The 14,016-nt window shown below is 38.2% G+C and overlaps 1 protein-coding gene across 1 annotated transcript; it reads left to right on the top strand.

Annotated features, from left to right (window-relative positions):
- Positions 1 to 4,567: 4,567 nt before the first annotated feature.
- On the top strand, positions 4,568 to 12,807 carry LOC120801526 (acetylcholine receptor subunit alpha-like). Its single transcript, XM_040148636.1, has 9 exons — positions 4,568 to 4,610; positions 6,014 to 6,156; positions 6,247 to 6,291; positions 7,085 to 7,194; positions 7,641 to 7,836; positions 8,531 to 8,768; positions 11,874 to 12,097; positions 12,351 to 12,587; positions 12,679 to 12,807. Exons 1-9 carry the CDS (start codon positions 4,568 to 4,570, stop codon positions 12,805 to 12,807), a joined length of 1,365 nt encoding a protein of 454 aa, XP_040004570.1.
- Positions 12,808 to 14,016: the final 1,209 nt, after the last annotated feature.

The raw sequence follows: 14,016 nt of genomic DNA, 5'->3' as shown, positions 1-14,016 counted from the left end.
CCATCGCTGTTTAAAACTCCTCAATGCACCAGGCGAAGTGTTCCATCATTACCATGAACATGGGCACTGTAGTTTATTTTGAGTCAGTCCCACATACACCGTTGTGCTGTCATAAATACTCACTAGAGGACCAAATATGTGTTAATCCACCACTTTAAATAGTCCCCAACAAATGCACTCTCTATCCTGTTTGAGTAACATTTGCCACAAACTACATGACCCAGCTGTTTCAAGAAATTACTTTTGAAATGTCTTTTTAAAAAGTAAAACCATACATTTGTGACCCATTTTTAACAGTTTCTGTCTTCAATATAGGGACTATGGGCTTGGGGTTTAGTAATAGAGACAGGGTAGGGAGTCTGTAAAGCATAAAGACGCATTGGTGGTTTTGGTCTTTTTATGGGATTTATTAACAATAAGAAAATATATAATAACACCAGCCTTACCCTTTAAATAAAAAATGAAAATATATCAAGATTGTTTATGTTGCTGTAGAAAATTGACATGAGCAACATATTTGTTTAAGGCTTCAAAATGACCCTGGCAGATAAGTGATAGTCCTTCATTCTGCATATTCAGAATGACAGGTTGTGCCTAAAAGCCACATGTCACGTGACTGTACATAAGCCCCTCTAACAACACATCAGTCACACTGATTCACTGTGAGATTAAAACCAAACCCGCAACACCTAAGGCAACAGCAGTCTTGCACTGGGGAGACTGTTAATTACTGGATATATGTGCAAATAATGTCACATGAAATTTATGCATTTTAGGTTTAATTACCCAAAGGTTATGTCTTTCCAAGCAGTTTCCAATAACCAGCCATGCACAGCCATCATGGCTTATTACATGGTCACTGTTACCTACTGTATAAACTCAATTTAAGTTGTTTGGATAGTATGTTTATTATATGCCACATTTTACATTAAATCACAGTTTTTTCTCTGCAGAGAATGTGGACATATAAGCGTTTAGATTGGATTATTATGGACTGGCTTTTTCTATACCATGTTGTCCGTAGCTTCATGTTCAGCCACTCCCTGCGTTTAGGTTTTTTTATGCCTCAATTTTCCCACAAAGCATCTGAGAAGCAATTGCTGCTTGACATTTAATCACTTGGGTTTTGTGACCACATCGCGTTGAATTAATGTAAGCCAAATTCAGACTTGTCTCTGGTGATTGTGTGGCAAAATTGGATTTTCATCCAACCGTTCAGCCTCCTGTGCCATTATCAGCAATTGTAAATATATCATATCCTCATCCACATTAGATATTGACTGTGAAAGGAAGTAAACCACACCAATAAAGCTATCGAGCTTCCTATCTCGCAGTCAGATGCTGTGATAACACCATGCTGGAATAATGTCTAAAAAATGTATTGTGCAGTGATTGTGCCTTATTCACAGCAGTGAGACTAAATTTGAAAGGCTGTGATCCATGAGATAACTGACCTTTCTCTGTTGACTAAATGGCAATGCTTTCCTCCTTGCATACAGCTGACCTGAATAGATTTTCAAATGTAATATAAAGAAAATATTTAATTCACACATGTGAAGTATTAGGAATGGAAATGATTATTGTGTTTAATTGTTGGCTAAGGCCTGATATAATCCTATTTTTTCTGTATTTCACATAAAACATGAACTAGTGTAATCATATTAAAAGGTAAATCATGAATGTTCCTCTGCTTGAGTTTTATATACATGTACATTGTAAATTTACTGTACATGAACAGTAAACAGTGCATTTTAACAAACTAGCAGAAAAATTTCTGAAATATTAAATGCATACTTAGCAACACTGAAACTACACATATAGGCTAAGGGTTTAATATGATGAAAATATAAGATTTTCTCATCCAAGGAACAATGCCAACTGTTCAAAGTTTCAATATTTATATATTTATTGATATATTTATCTATATTTATTTTATGCTGGAACATCATGTAAATCAACACACGTCATAATCTCGACTAGGAAAACTCTAATCCTCTTAATCTTCATCGAGGCATAAACATCCAGTATGTTGCCCAGTTTTCATCCAACCCCTGCAGATATTACATAGAGGCTTTCGTTCAGATTCAATGAACATTTAATCACTTACAGGGCACATATAAACACACAGCTTAAAGTCCTCTAGAGGCGGGAATCGCAGTGTGAGACTTCAAAGTCTTGTAATGAACACTAGACAGAGCAAAAAAAAATGTCCGCCCGGGATGAGGTTGACTGAGCAGATACAATGATGGCTTGTCACGTGTTACATGACAGACTTGGAGAAAGGCAAAGCGGTGCTTACATGGTGTAAATTCAGGTGGCCTGAGTGACTGAGGAGAGAGAGGGGGGGAGGGTCGAGACAAATCTCTCTTAATTCAAACATTGCCAAAATGGTCATTTGTCCTTAAGTGAGATGAATGAGGCTTGTGGTTGAGTGACTGGTTGATTGAACGGATTGGGGATGTGAGGAAATTGAGTTGCCTGACCCATCACAGGCCCGATAGGGTGGGGTAGAGCATAGAGGGGAGCCATGGATGTAACACCTGGCTCCCAGGAAACACAAGGCTTTGACAATCTGAGTTATCTAAGAGCTTTTTTTTTTTTAAGTGGGCAACTGGATGTGAGAGGCACAGTGCGAATAATTTGAAAATAAATAAGATAAATATTAATCCTTCACATTGAAAGGCTACTAAGGTATAACTGCGTTAGATTTTCCAGTAAAACTTCATTTTGGTCCCTCATAAACATTTCACAAGCCCACTATAATGTAGTGTTTATAATGTTTTAAGCAGATGTAAATGTTACTATAACTCCTCCTGTGAGCACCCATAATTGGAGGCTGCTGTATAAACAGATAATGAATTACAGTACAGCAAAACAGTTATAATAATCTAAAATGTCTTCATACGAAAAATTATATTTGCTGACAAATACAATCCATTAATAACCTTTTATGAAAATCTCTTTATAGCTGCACACATCTACATTATAGTGTGCTATAAACCATTTATTAAATGTTTGTATACTGCTTATGAATGCTAAATAGGGGGACTAACATGTTGCCATTTTGCCCTCTTGCAGACAATTCCCACTCTTTTTTAATCTTTTTTTTTTTTAAAACAAACACACACATGCAAACACACAAAACAAAGCAAAGACCAGCAAAAGTCAGACAAATTAAAAGAAAAAGATTACTTATTCAGATTAACCATATATTAAGTAACATCACCCAAAAAGAAGCTAAAACAAAAATCAAAACACATTTTCCTCCCCTCTCTTACCCTATTTTATTTTACCTAGCAATGCATTCACTTTCACTGAAACTCTTACCAAGCTTAGTTTAAGCTTAATTTATTTCATCCCACCCTGACTCAAATCTAATTTCAGCATTTAGGGATTCACGTTCCTGGAAAACATTTATAAATACACATGAATATATCATAAATATACAACATACAACATACAACAATAAACATAAGTACATCTCATATACAGTATAATTACAGAAAATTCATACAGCCTCAAGAAGTTTATATTTATTCCCAGTAACTCTACCCAACAAGAAATGATTTGGGGTTCGTTGCTTTTAATCTTGCACAGGAGTGCTAGCTGGGCAATATCTCAATTTGCCTAGAGCCACTGGCATACTAAATGGTTAAGATTTTTCTTATCAGATAAAATCTCAGGTGTTGTAGGCAATTCTAAATTCTGAGTTATACGCAATATAAAAGCATGTTGCTGTGCATTGCTCACACTGGCTCACACTGAGGTCCAGTAGCTGTTTCTGGAGCTTTCGATCAGAATTTCCTCAGCAGATGTTCAATTTTCTTTTTTTTTTCTCAAGTACACTAAATGAAGTCCCCAAAGTGCTCAAAAAAATAGAAGTTTGAACATCTACTAATGATCATGTGATACGATCAAAGGTCTAAAACTGCGACTAAATGAACATTGTGACGAGATTGTTTTGTCAACTACTGTTTCCAAGGTCAGTAATGAACTTGACAGTGCTTTATTTTTCAATTGTAGTTTAAGATCCAAAGCTTTAAAATAATACTAGATATGTCATATGTCACCCACATTAAAATGAGCCAGGACACGTAGATTTTTTTCATGGAACAAACAGATACAGATTATATACATGTATGTGAAATCATCATTCAATGTGGAAACATCTTTTATAGATTTAAAGGCAGCATTAATAGTTTATCACTGATACAAGAAAAACTGAGGGCAGGGAGCATGTGTTGTGTCTTTGCACCTCATGGTTGTGCACGGCCAAGTTCACGATGAGATATTTCAGTGGTGGATTACGCTGGCATGTTGATCTTATAACAGATGACAAAGAATGTGGCCCTCTCAAATGACAAGCATTGGCATCAAGTCACTCACATCCGCTGTCAGACAATAACAACAAGGTTGCCAGTGGAGAGCCTGGAGGTTGTACAGTAAGTCAATTGCCAGTCCTGAAAGAATGTTTTAGGTGGGTCAAACCTTTTTTAGTCTCAAGTGGTCAACAGGCAACGTGTTGAAGTTGGATCTTGGTTTTGGATGCCTGGGTTTATTGACAAGAATGAATGCTGTATTTCTCATTTTTCATCTAGTCATTCTAGCAGGTAAGAACTCACCTTAAAGAGGAATTTACTTTAAAACTTCAGAAAATGTTTGCTGTTTACCTGTTTAAAAATGTTACTCTTTACTTGAATTAGCTTTACTGTCTCAAGCAAATTGAAGTTAGAAAAAGCTAGAAAAGAAAGTACTAAACCCTTTATTCATTAATTATGTATAATGAAACTGCTCTCGGGTCAGTGTAAGCTGATCCAATTCAACAAAACTAATGAGCAAATTTAAATTTATGCAACCCAGCGCTTTGATTGACAAGGTCACGTGTACCGTGCATTTTTGCTTTACAACCTTTTGTCGGTTTGTCACCACATGAAGTCACCTGCGTAATTATGTTCAGGCGATTCCTTAGTTTACTGATTTGAATGTCTCGAGAATCAATCAACCATTCAAACAACATGTTGCTGTCAAATAACCTTCATTTCAAGGTCAGCTGAAAAATGAAAGGGGATCCTGCTCTGGCTTGTGACAGATATGCTGCGGAAATAGAATAAGAATATCTCTATTAACACGCCCCCTCCTTACAGGGGAGCCATCACATGTTTAAATGCAGAATTGCCAAATTTAGACCCAAAATCTAACATAGTAAATATATGCATATAAATACACACACACACACACACACACACACACACACACACACACACACACACACACACACACACACACACACACACACACACACACACACACACATCTACGTTTTACTATATTTATGGGGACCTGTCATTGACATAATGTGCCCCCCCCCCCCCCCGCCTCACCCACCCTATCCTTAACCATCAACCGAATGCCTAACCCCATACCTTACCTTAACCGCCAAGAGTTTGCTCCTAGGGGCATGTGGGGTCTCTGAAAATATAACTATAAAGAGTACGGTCTAGACCTGCTCTGTATGAAAAGTGCCCTGAGATAACCTCGGTTATGATTTGGCACTACATAAATAAAACTGAATTGAATTGAACTGAACCTAAACCTGATTCTAACCTGAACCTTAAAACCAAGTCTTAACCCTCAAACAGCTATTTAAACTCATGGGGTCTAGAATTTTGGTCCCCACAAAGCTGTCAGACCTTGCAAGTATAGTGGGCTCCCGGTTTTTGGACCCCACGATTATAGTAAAATAAGCCCACACACACACACCACGTAAAAGTGGGTCAGTTGCAGTCTACTTAAGAAGCAACATAGGCCTATCTACATATATGTATATTCACAAACATCTTACAGACCAATAGTGTAACACTTGTCACATCTATTTTCAACTTATATTAAATGAACCTCAAGCATCAGACCCCCCCCCAAAAAAAGGAATTTCACTGTCTAAATGCTCCCAGTGTAAGTAACCCACTATAAGTACACAGCTATTAGCCTGTAACCTGTGTCTTTTTTGTTTTAGGTGCTGCCTGGGGCTCCTCTGATGAGACACTTCTAGTTAAAACTCTCTTTACCGGTTACAATAAGGTTGTCCGTCCTGTCAGTCACTTCAAGGACCCGGTGGTTGTTACCGTAGGCCTTCAGCTCATTCAGCTCATCAGTGTGGTGAGGCCTCGCATCACACACACTATCCCCCCACCTGCATTAAATATTCACTATCATCAACTGTCTAAACACATTTATCTGGATCCACAGGATGAGGTCAACCAGATCGTCAGCAGCAACGTGAGACTGAAACAGGTTTGATTAGTGAATATGTTCATTTTTTTGTTGTGATATTATAAAAAGAAGGACAGTGGACACATCATCATATTACAGAGAGCCTCAATAGCATACTAATTAAAATGAGTAAGACAGAGATGGGGAAAAAATACAAATTAATTAAATATAATCATGCTTCTAGCTATAAATTATTTATGAAAATTACATCCATGCCAGGAAATTAAATGAAAACATACTTTTTTTAAAGAACTTAAGGTATGCTGAAAATACACAAGATTTGAAGAGTTATAAACAAATACTGATTTGTCGTGATAAGTAAACATAAAGAGAAACTTCAGGACTGACCACAATAATGAGCAGATGCAGTCACTTTCTTGTGCCATCCTATCTATAGAGGACAAAATATAAGTCATAGATCCTGGTCTTCTGCTGCACCGATTTTCTTCTAGCAAAGGGTATTTCTCTGGGACCAGATGGAATTCTTGTTTGACTGAATCCATTACTGATATATGTTGCTCCTCAGATGAAGAATTTTGTTGCAAAAAGATGTGTTTGAACAGACTTACACATATTCAAACTAAATTACAGAGAGTAAAGTTTAATTTGGTTATGGTAAAATGAAATAGTAATTTTCCTTTTAAATGTTTATCTGTACAAATGTGTCCCTACTTTGAACATTTTTCATAGTCTGCATGATACCCCCCCCCCCCCCATACACACACACACACAAAAAAAACATTGATAATGTAATAATGGTTGTCATTATTGAAGTACTTTCCCTTGTTCTTGTCGTCCTTATCTGTTTTTTCAGCAATGGAAAGATGTGAACTTGAAGTGGAACCCAGAGGATTACGGTGGCATCAAAAAGATCAGAGTTCCCTCCACTGACATTTGGCGGCCTGATCTGGTTCTCTACAACAAGTATGTGATCAGGCTATATTTGACCCATGTCATGTCCCTCTTTTTTTTTCTAAAATTCTTTTATTTTTCATTACAATAAGCTTTATGTGACCTACAGCACGCAGACCTCTACAAACAATCAGCACCCCTGTCAGTTATGTTTTTAATCACACTTTCCTACCCTCCAGATTGGAGCGTGTGAAAGCTCAGATTTCAGCAGGCTAAATCTGGCCTCTGTATTGCAGCCCCACCCCTTTCCCCACACCATATGCTACATCTTACACACTGCTGTTTTTCCCTGACAACCAGCTCCGAGTGCCACAACAACTTGTGCCAACCTGAGCGCTGGTTGGCTGGGCTGTGCGACAGCAGCAGCAACCCATCCTCGGGCACTCATGTCCCCCTATGTTAACATTCTGCTTATTATCTCCCATGTTAATGCTGCCTGTGTTTGTCTGTGCCCGCAGCGCTGATGGTGACTTTGCCATCGTTCATGAGACCAAGGTGCTGCTGGAGCACACTGGAATGATCACGTGGAACCCGCCTGCCATCTTCAAGAGCTACTGTGAAATTATTGTGCTGCATTTCCCCTTTGACCTTCAGAACTGCAGCATGAAGCTGGGTACCTGGACCTATGATGGAAACTTGGTCGTCGTCAATCCTGTAATTCCATTCAGACCATTTCTTGGAGGGAATAGTTCTACATTTTGGGGAATGCACATATTCTCTTTCTTGCTGAGATTAAGGGTTAGATGAGAAGATTGATACCACTCTCATTTGTGTCAGTTAATCATGAAACTAAATACAGCAGCATGTTAGTTTATCTTACCATAAAGCCTGAAACAGTAGGAAACAGCTAGTTTGGCGCAGTCCAAAGGCAAAAAAAAATCAACCTACCGCGACCTCTAAAGCTCACTAATTAACTAATTCTTTGATTAATCTGTATAACGAACATAAAAACAATAAATTCCATATACTAACATACATTTCATCATATCATCATAGCACAAATCTTGTAGAATAAATTCTGTATACAGAGTTTTCATTGCCCTATTTAACAATCCTTTGAACCCAAACATAATTCAGAGTAGAAGATAAGCATGAGGGACCTATCAGCAGACAGAACCAAAACAGAGAAAAATATTAAACAAATCTAATGTGTTTAGCACTTTACACACAGATAGAGATAATACCATTCAAAGTACTTGACAGGTGACAAGCTAATAATAAAACAGTACAAATATAAACAGTGAAACAAATGGTGACTAATGCATGTGGAAAATAGAAATGAAGAATAGAAATATATAAATAAGAATTTGAATTCATCATCGCTCTGTTAACTGCTTCTCTTCACCAGGACAGTGACCGTCCTGATCTGAGTAACTTTATGGAGAGTGGAGAGTGGGTGATGAAGGATTTCCGCGGCTGGAAGCACTGGGTGTACTATGCATGCTGCCCAGACACCCCTTACCTGGACATCACCTACCACTTCCTCATGCTGAGGCTCCCACTGTACTTCATCGTCAATGTGATCATCCCCTGCATGCTCTTCTCCTTCCTGACCGGCCTTGTCTTCTATCTTCCTACAGATTCTGGTATGTTGATAAGCCCACTGATTCAACATTGTTTCCTTTCACAGGGATGTGACACTAAGTTATCAGTAAATAGTGAGGTTATTATTATTATTCACAATCACTTCCTTTTTTTAAATAATTGTCTGATTTTTGCAACAAAAAATGAAATGTACCAGGGCACACTACAAACACATAGATATTTAAACAGTCACTACACACAATACATATAGTAATAATAACATACATATAGGGGGAAGGGTGGAGTAACAATGTCCATCATCTTCCTTTCTAAATCAAATCATATATTTTATATGTCTGTTGTTAGCATGTCTCTCTCTCTCTATTTGGGGATTATATATGTCTTCACATGCATTCACAATTGATTTTGTCCAGTACAATTTTGCAGGATGGCATAAATTGCATCCATTGCTAGTTAATTTCATACTCTCTGAGCCAGTTACCCATACTGTAACCGTTTTTTTTCTTGGTATTTTCCAGTTCATTAAGATCATACCTAACACAATGGGTTTGCATTGTGTTTGCATTTGCTTTACATTCTCAAGTTGTTTACAACCACTATTGCTGGAAACTTCACAGTGACGACAACCCTCCAGGACATCGCTGTGCCCGGCAAAAAATTCGTCCACAGCATAATCCCCCATAAAGTGCAAATTGGCGTTTTGACACTTTGTTTTTTTGAACAGATTAAACAAACAAGATATAACATGTTAATTAGCGAGTTTTCGAGGTGCTGGTGGGTGTTACTCTTGGACAGAGTGAGGCTAGTTGTTTTCCCATTTCCAGTCTTTTTACTAAACTAAGCTAACCAGCGACTGACTGTAGGTTTGTATTTAATGGACAGATATGGGAGTGGTATCACCCTTCTCATCTAAATGTCTGCAAGAGAGCAAATATGTATATGTATTTCCTTAAATGCCTAAAAGTGTCACTCCAATTAGTCCGATTGTGATGTTCTGCTTGTTTCTTTATTTGTTTATTTAACAGGTACCATACAGATTAACATTGCAAACAGATGAGCAATAGAACAGATGTAATGTATATAGGGTGTCTAGCTGAAGCTAATTTGCAGCCCCCCTCCCTGGTTACACTTTAAAATCTAGGTTAAAAACCAACTGATTTGCTCACCTGAATTATACAGATGCACAATGTATATGTGTATTAGAAGGAGCATGCAAAAACACAAGCTGTTCATATCATTGCTGTCATTGTGTCTGTTTGTTGGTTTGCTTGTTTGTTTATTTGTCAGCAGGATTACGCAAAATGTACTGATACAGTTTGCACCAAACTTGGTGGAGGGATTGGGCATGGGGTCCCAGGGAGGAACACATAATTTTTTATCACTTTCCTTAACATTGTGAGATAGGGCTTTTTTTTTTTGTATTTTTGTCAATTTCTCAGGAACTAATGTATGGATCTTGATGTAAAAAAATCACACATATTTATTGTGTTGAGATCTAGGAGTTTGTACAGTTTGGAGGTCCAGATAATAATCTGGATCTGGCGGAGCTAGACAAACGTGTAGAACCATTTGGCTTAAGGAGGTTATGTGATCACCCGTGTCTGTTTTAAACTTCTGAACCATAAAAATAGATTACGCAAAAAGTACTGAACCGATTGGCATCGAACTTATCGGAGGGATGGGACATGGGCCACGGAAGAACCCATTAAATTTTGAGGCAGATCCAGATCATTTACTATGAATTTGAATTTTTTCTACTGAAGTCTGGTGTTTGTTGTTTGACGTTGGCCTTGACAGAGGTCTGTGCTCTATTAAGCATTTTTTCTAGTTATCCATGTTTTCATGATATTAACTAACATCATCTTAGTCAAATCCTTGTCTTTAATACTGCCTGTCAGTCTGAGGTGTCCCTACATTGGCTGCTAGAGGAACAGCACCGCTTGTGTGCACATCTGGCCATGTTCACAGTGTGTAGGTGTGCCTCATTACCCAGAGTCCCTCTGTGCTGTCATGTCTGAAAGCAGGCCTTTGCTTTAATGTATAATACATCACTTGATCCCTGTTTCTGATATGGTTGCTGACAGGATAGTGTGAAGCTGAAGGAAAAGCTGGTGCCAAAAGATGCTCTCTCAGGGATAACTGCTCATACTGAGCAACAAAAACAGCATGTCTTGCCTTTTACTTGTGTGAAATGGTGTCAGAATCTGTTTACTTGTTTTACTGTTGGTCTCAAGAAAAAAAGCTGCCTCTCACTCTTTAAATATGATTTGCTTGTGTGGGTGAACAATGCAGTTATTGTGTTGCTGTGAAAACACTGAAGGTGGACTCCTTATTGGATGACTGGGAAAAGGCTCACGTGTGGGACTCAGAAAACAGGCTCATAGAAACAGCTCTCCCTTGTGGTAACGTAATAAGATTGCATGTTAAGGGTATCATGACCCAATACTGTTTAATGTGGCTGTTTCAAATTTCAGACTACATTTTCAAGATTACTTCAACATGTCCTTTAAAGTGCAGATGTCCTTAGGAAACACAGAATGTGTTATTGTATGCGGAAATGTTACTTGAAATTTGACTGCTAAGAAACATCTTATCAGCTCTTCGGTATATGGGACAGAAGTTGTGTTCTCAATTTACGAGTTTCCAAAGCTTTTGCCCTGTGACCCCTAAAAAATTCAATTGCGACCAGTTCAACTGAACTATTGTGAAGATTATTTGAAGGATTTTTCCTCAGTAGGTGATATTATCCAATAAGAAAGAAAGTATAGATTTAACAAAGCCTAAGAACAATAAACATCATATTGTTTGTCAAAAATGTTTTCTCAGTTGATTTGTGATGTTGGAAACAGCGACTGTGTCTCACATCAAGGTACTTTCAGTATCTCTTTTGAAGCTTTCATGTGAGCACAATCCTTCTACCGATGAAAATCATGTGCTACTAAATGGACCTTACCGTGAGATTGTTTTGTCAAATTTTTTTTCTAATCAGGTCCAGACCTCCAGGCTTGGAACCACTGGTGTAAATGTTGATTGATCACAAATATTTGTAATGCAGCGGCATAGTGCAGGACACTCTGTACCTCATGGTGAGCTTTAGAGTTAAAAAGTCAGTCGGAGCAGTGATGATGGTTTGTTGTGTCTCCCAGGTGAGAAGATGACTCTCAGCATCTCTGTCTTGCTGTCTCTGACTGTGTTCCTGCTGGTCATTGTGGAGCTGATCCCCTCTACCTCCAGCGCTGTACCACTCATTGGGAAGTACATGCTCTTCACCATGGTCTTCGTCATTGCCTCCATCATCATCACTGTCATTGTCATCAACACCCACCACCGGTCCCCAAGCACTCACACAATGCCAGACTGGGTCCGCAAGGTGAGGACAGGAGCAGAGGGGAAGAGCACAATGACTTTTATCATTTTGACTGTGGAGCTGAACAACTAAAATGAATCCATCACATTTCCAAGGTTGACAAGCTTTGGAAAACTATTCTTAACCTTTTTCCTCTGCATTCCATTGCCATCTAGTGGTACATAGACAGAATATCTTTGTTTTTTTTATTTAATCTAACTGCTCTGATAGTGCATATTCCTTGACACTGTGCTTATCCTTTGTCTTTTTATGGCAGGTTTTTATTGAAACCATCCCTAACATCATGTTCTTTTCAACGATGAAGCGCCCTGGCAAAGAAAAACAGATTAAAAGCATCTATGGTGGTGATTTTGACATCTCAGACATCTCTGGCAACCAGACTTCTGCTGTTCCCTACCAGTCACCCATCACCAACAATCCTGATGTCCGTAGTGCCATTGAAGGAGTCAAGTACATCGCAGAAACCATGAAATCAGATGAGGAATCCAACAATGTAATCTGTCTCACCAAAAAGCGTCTCTAATGTGGTTCTTTAATAAGTCTTGCTTTTGTGTGTATGACATATTGTCCCTCTTTCTTTGCAGGCTGCTGAAGAGTGGAAGTTTGTGGCCATGGTGTTGGATCATATTCTGCTGTGTGTCTTCATGGCTGTGTGTCTCATCGGCACATTAGGCGTGTTCGCAGGCCGTCTCATTGAGCTGAGCATGCTCTAGAGGCTTGTGCCTTATGTTTAACCTTTTTAACTTCTCAGATGACTAGTTCGTTGCTCAAAGCGAAACGTATTATCTTTGTTTTTGAAGCTGCAGTTGCTGCAGCATTCCGCAGTCTACACCAAGGCTTGTGGAAGTCTGTGTATGTTTGCTTTTTGGTGTTTGAAGAATGCTTTCTTTTTTGTATATCTACAAGAACATGTTGTATACAGTACACTTCAGCATATTTTAAAACAAAGCAGTGTTTTTTTTTCTAAGGAATATATGTGTGCAATTTGAATAATGAATTACTTCAAAAGTTATCAGACTTTTTGGAATATTGTCCAGTTTTCCTAGACATGTTTATAGGTAACAACTTAATAAAAAGGTTTTGTCCATTGTCTGGGTCACTGATCTTGATTAGTGTATGTTGTTGAATCCTTTATGACCTCCTTTCTGACATACAGCATGTGACTGATCAGTTATGCAACACATTTTTAGATATCATAAACATCTACTGGTAGATGTAGAAATTATTAGCTATAATACAGTCACACGTGAATTCTGACAATGGAATTACTGTGTAACAGGCTGATATTCTGGCTAAGATAGTTTTCCACTTGCCCGTCATTTTCAAAGACATGGGAGATGTATTGGACAATAGCAACAAAAGCTTTCTGAAACACTGAAACCTCTCCAATGACTCCTTTCTTTGTGGAGTGTTTACCACTGTTTCTCATTCCACTGTTTACTTTGTGTAAATTTTTCTACCAACCCTATATTTGACATTCAAACACGAAAACAATTTCCTACCTTTGCACTTTTAGCTCGAACATATATTTTTGCCTGGTTGTTTATCTGTTGGATCCTGAACTCTTGATGAAATCATAGGAGGAGAATAGCTTAACATCAGCCCACTGAGCCTTGTTGCTCTGACAGCTGTGTGTGACACAGGCCTGTCATTAGCTAAGCTTATCTGACCCAGGCCTTACAGGTAGCTACCATTATTCATGGAATGTGAGGGTCTACACCCTGGGTAGAATTTGCATGTAAACATGTTGGTGGCATGGTAGACAGGATATATCTAAATTTGACTACAAAAATAGTAATCGAGACTTGGTCTTGGTCTCATTACTATATCTTACTTTGAGGAATAAACATGTTTTGACCCTTTGTTTTTCTTTTAACAAAATATATAAAACTGCATAATGCATCAGTGTTTAATAAAAATCT

Source organism: Xiphias gladius, chromosome 16, assembly GCF_016859285.1.
Source record: "Xiphias gladius isolate SHS-SW01 ecotype Sanya breed wild chromosome 16, ASM1685928v1, whole genome shotgun sequence".
Classification (NCBI taxonomy): Eukaryota; Metazoa; Chordata; class Actinopteri; order Istiophoriformes; family Xiphiidae; genus Xiphias; species Xiphias gladius.
Note: the sequence above shows the minus strand (reverse complement) of the source record. Positions and strands in the feature narration are given on the sequence as shown.

What these genes read in the sequence shown, in the direction of transcription:
- LOC120801526 (XM_040148636.1), top strand. Translation starts at nt 4,568, where the DNA reads ATGAATGCTGTATTTCTCATTTTTCATCTAGTCATTCTAGCAG. An exon ending in ACTTGGTCGTCGTCAATCCT is followed by an intron (nt 7,837 to 8,530) that starts GTAATTCCATTC and finishes TCTCTTCACCAG; the next exon opens with GACAGTGACCGTCCTGATCT. An exon ending in CTATCTTCCTACAGATTCTG is followed by an intron (nt 8,769 to 11,873) that starts GTATGTTGATAA and finishes TGTGTCTCCCAG; the next exon opens with GTGAGAAGATGACTCTCAGC.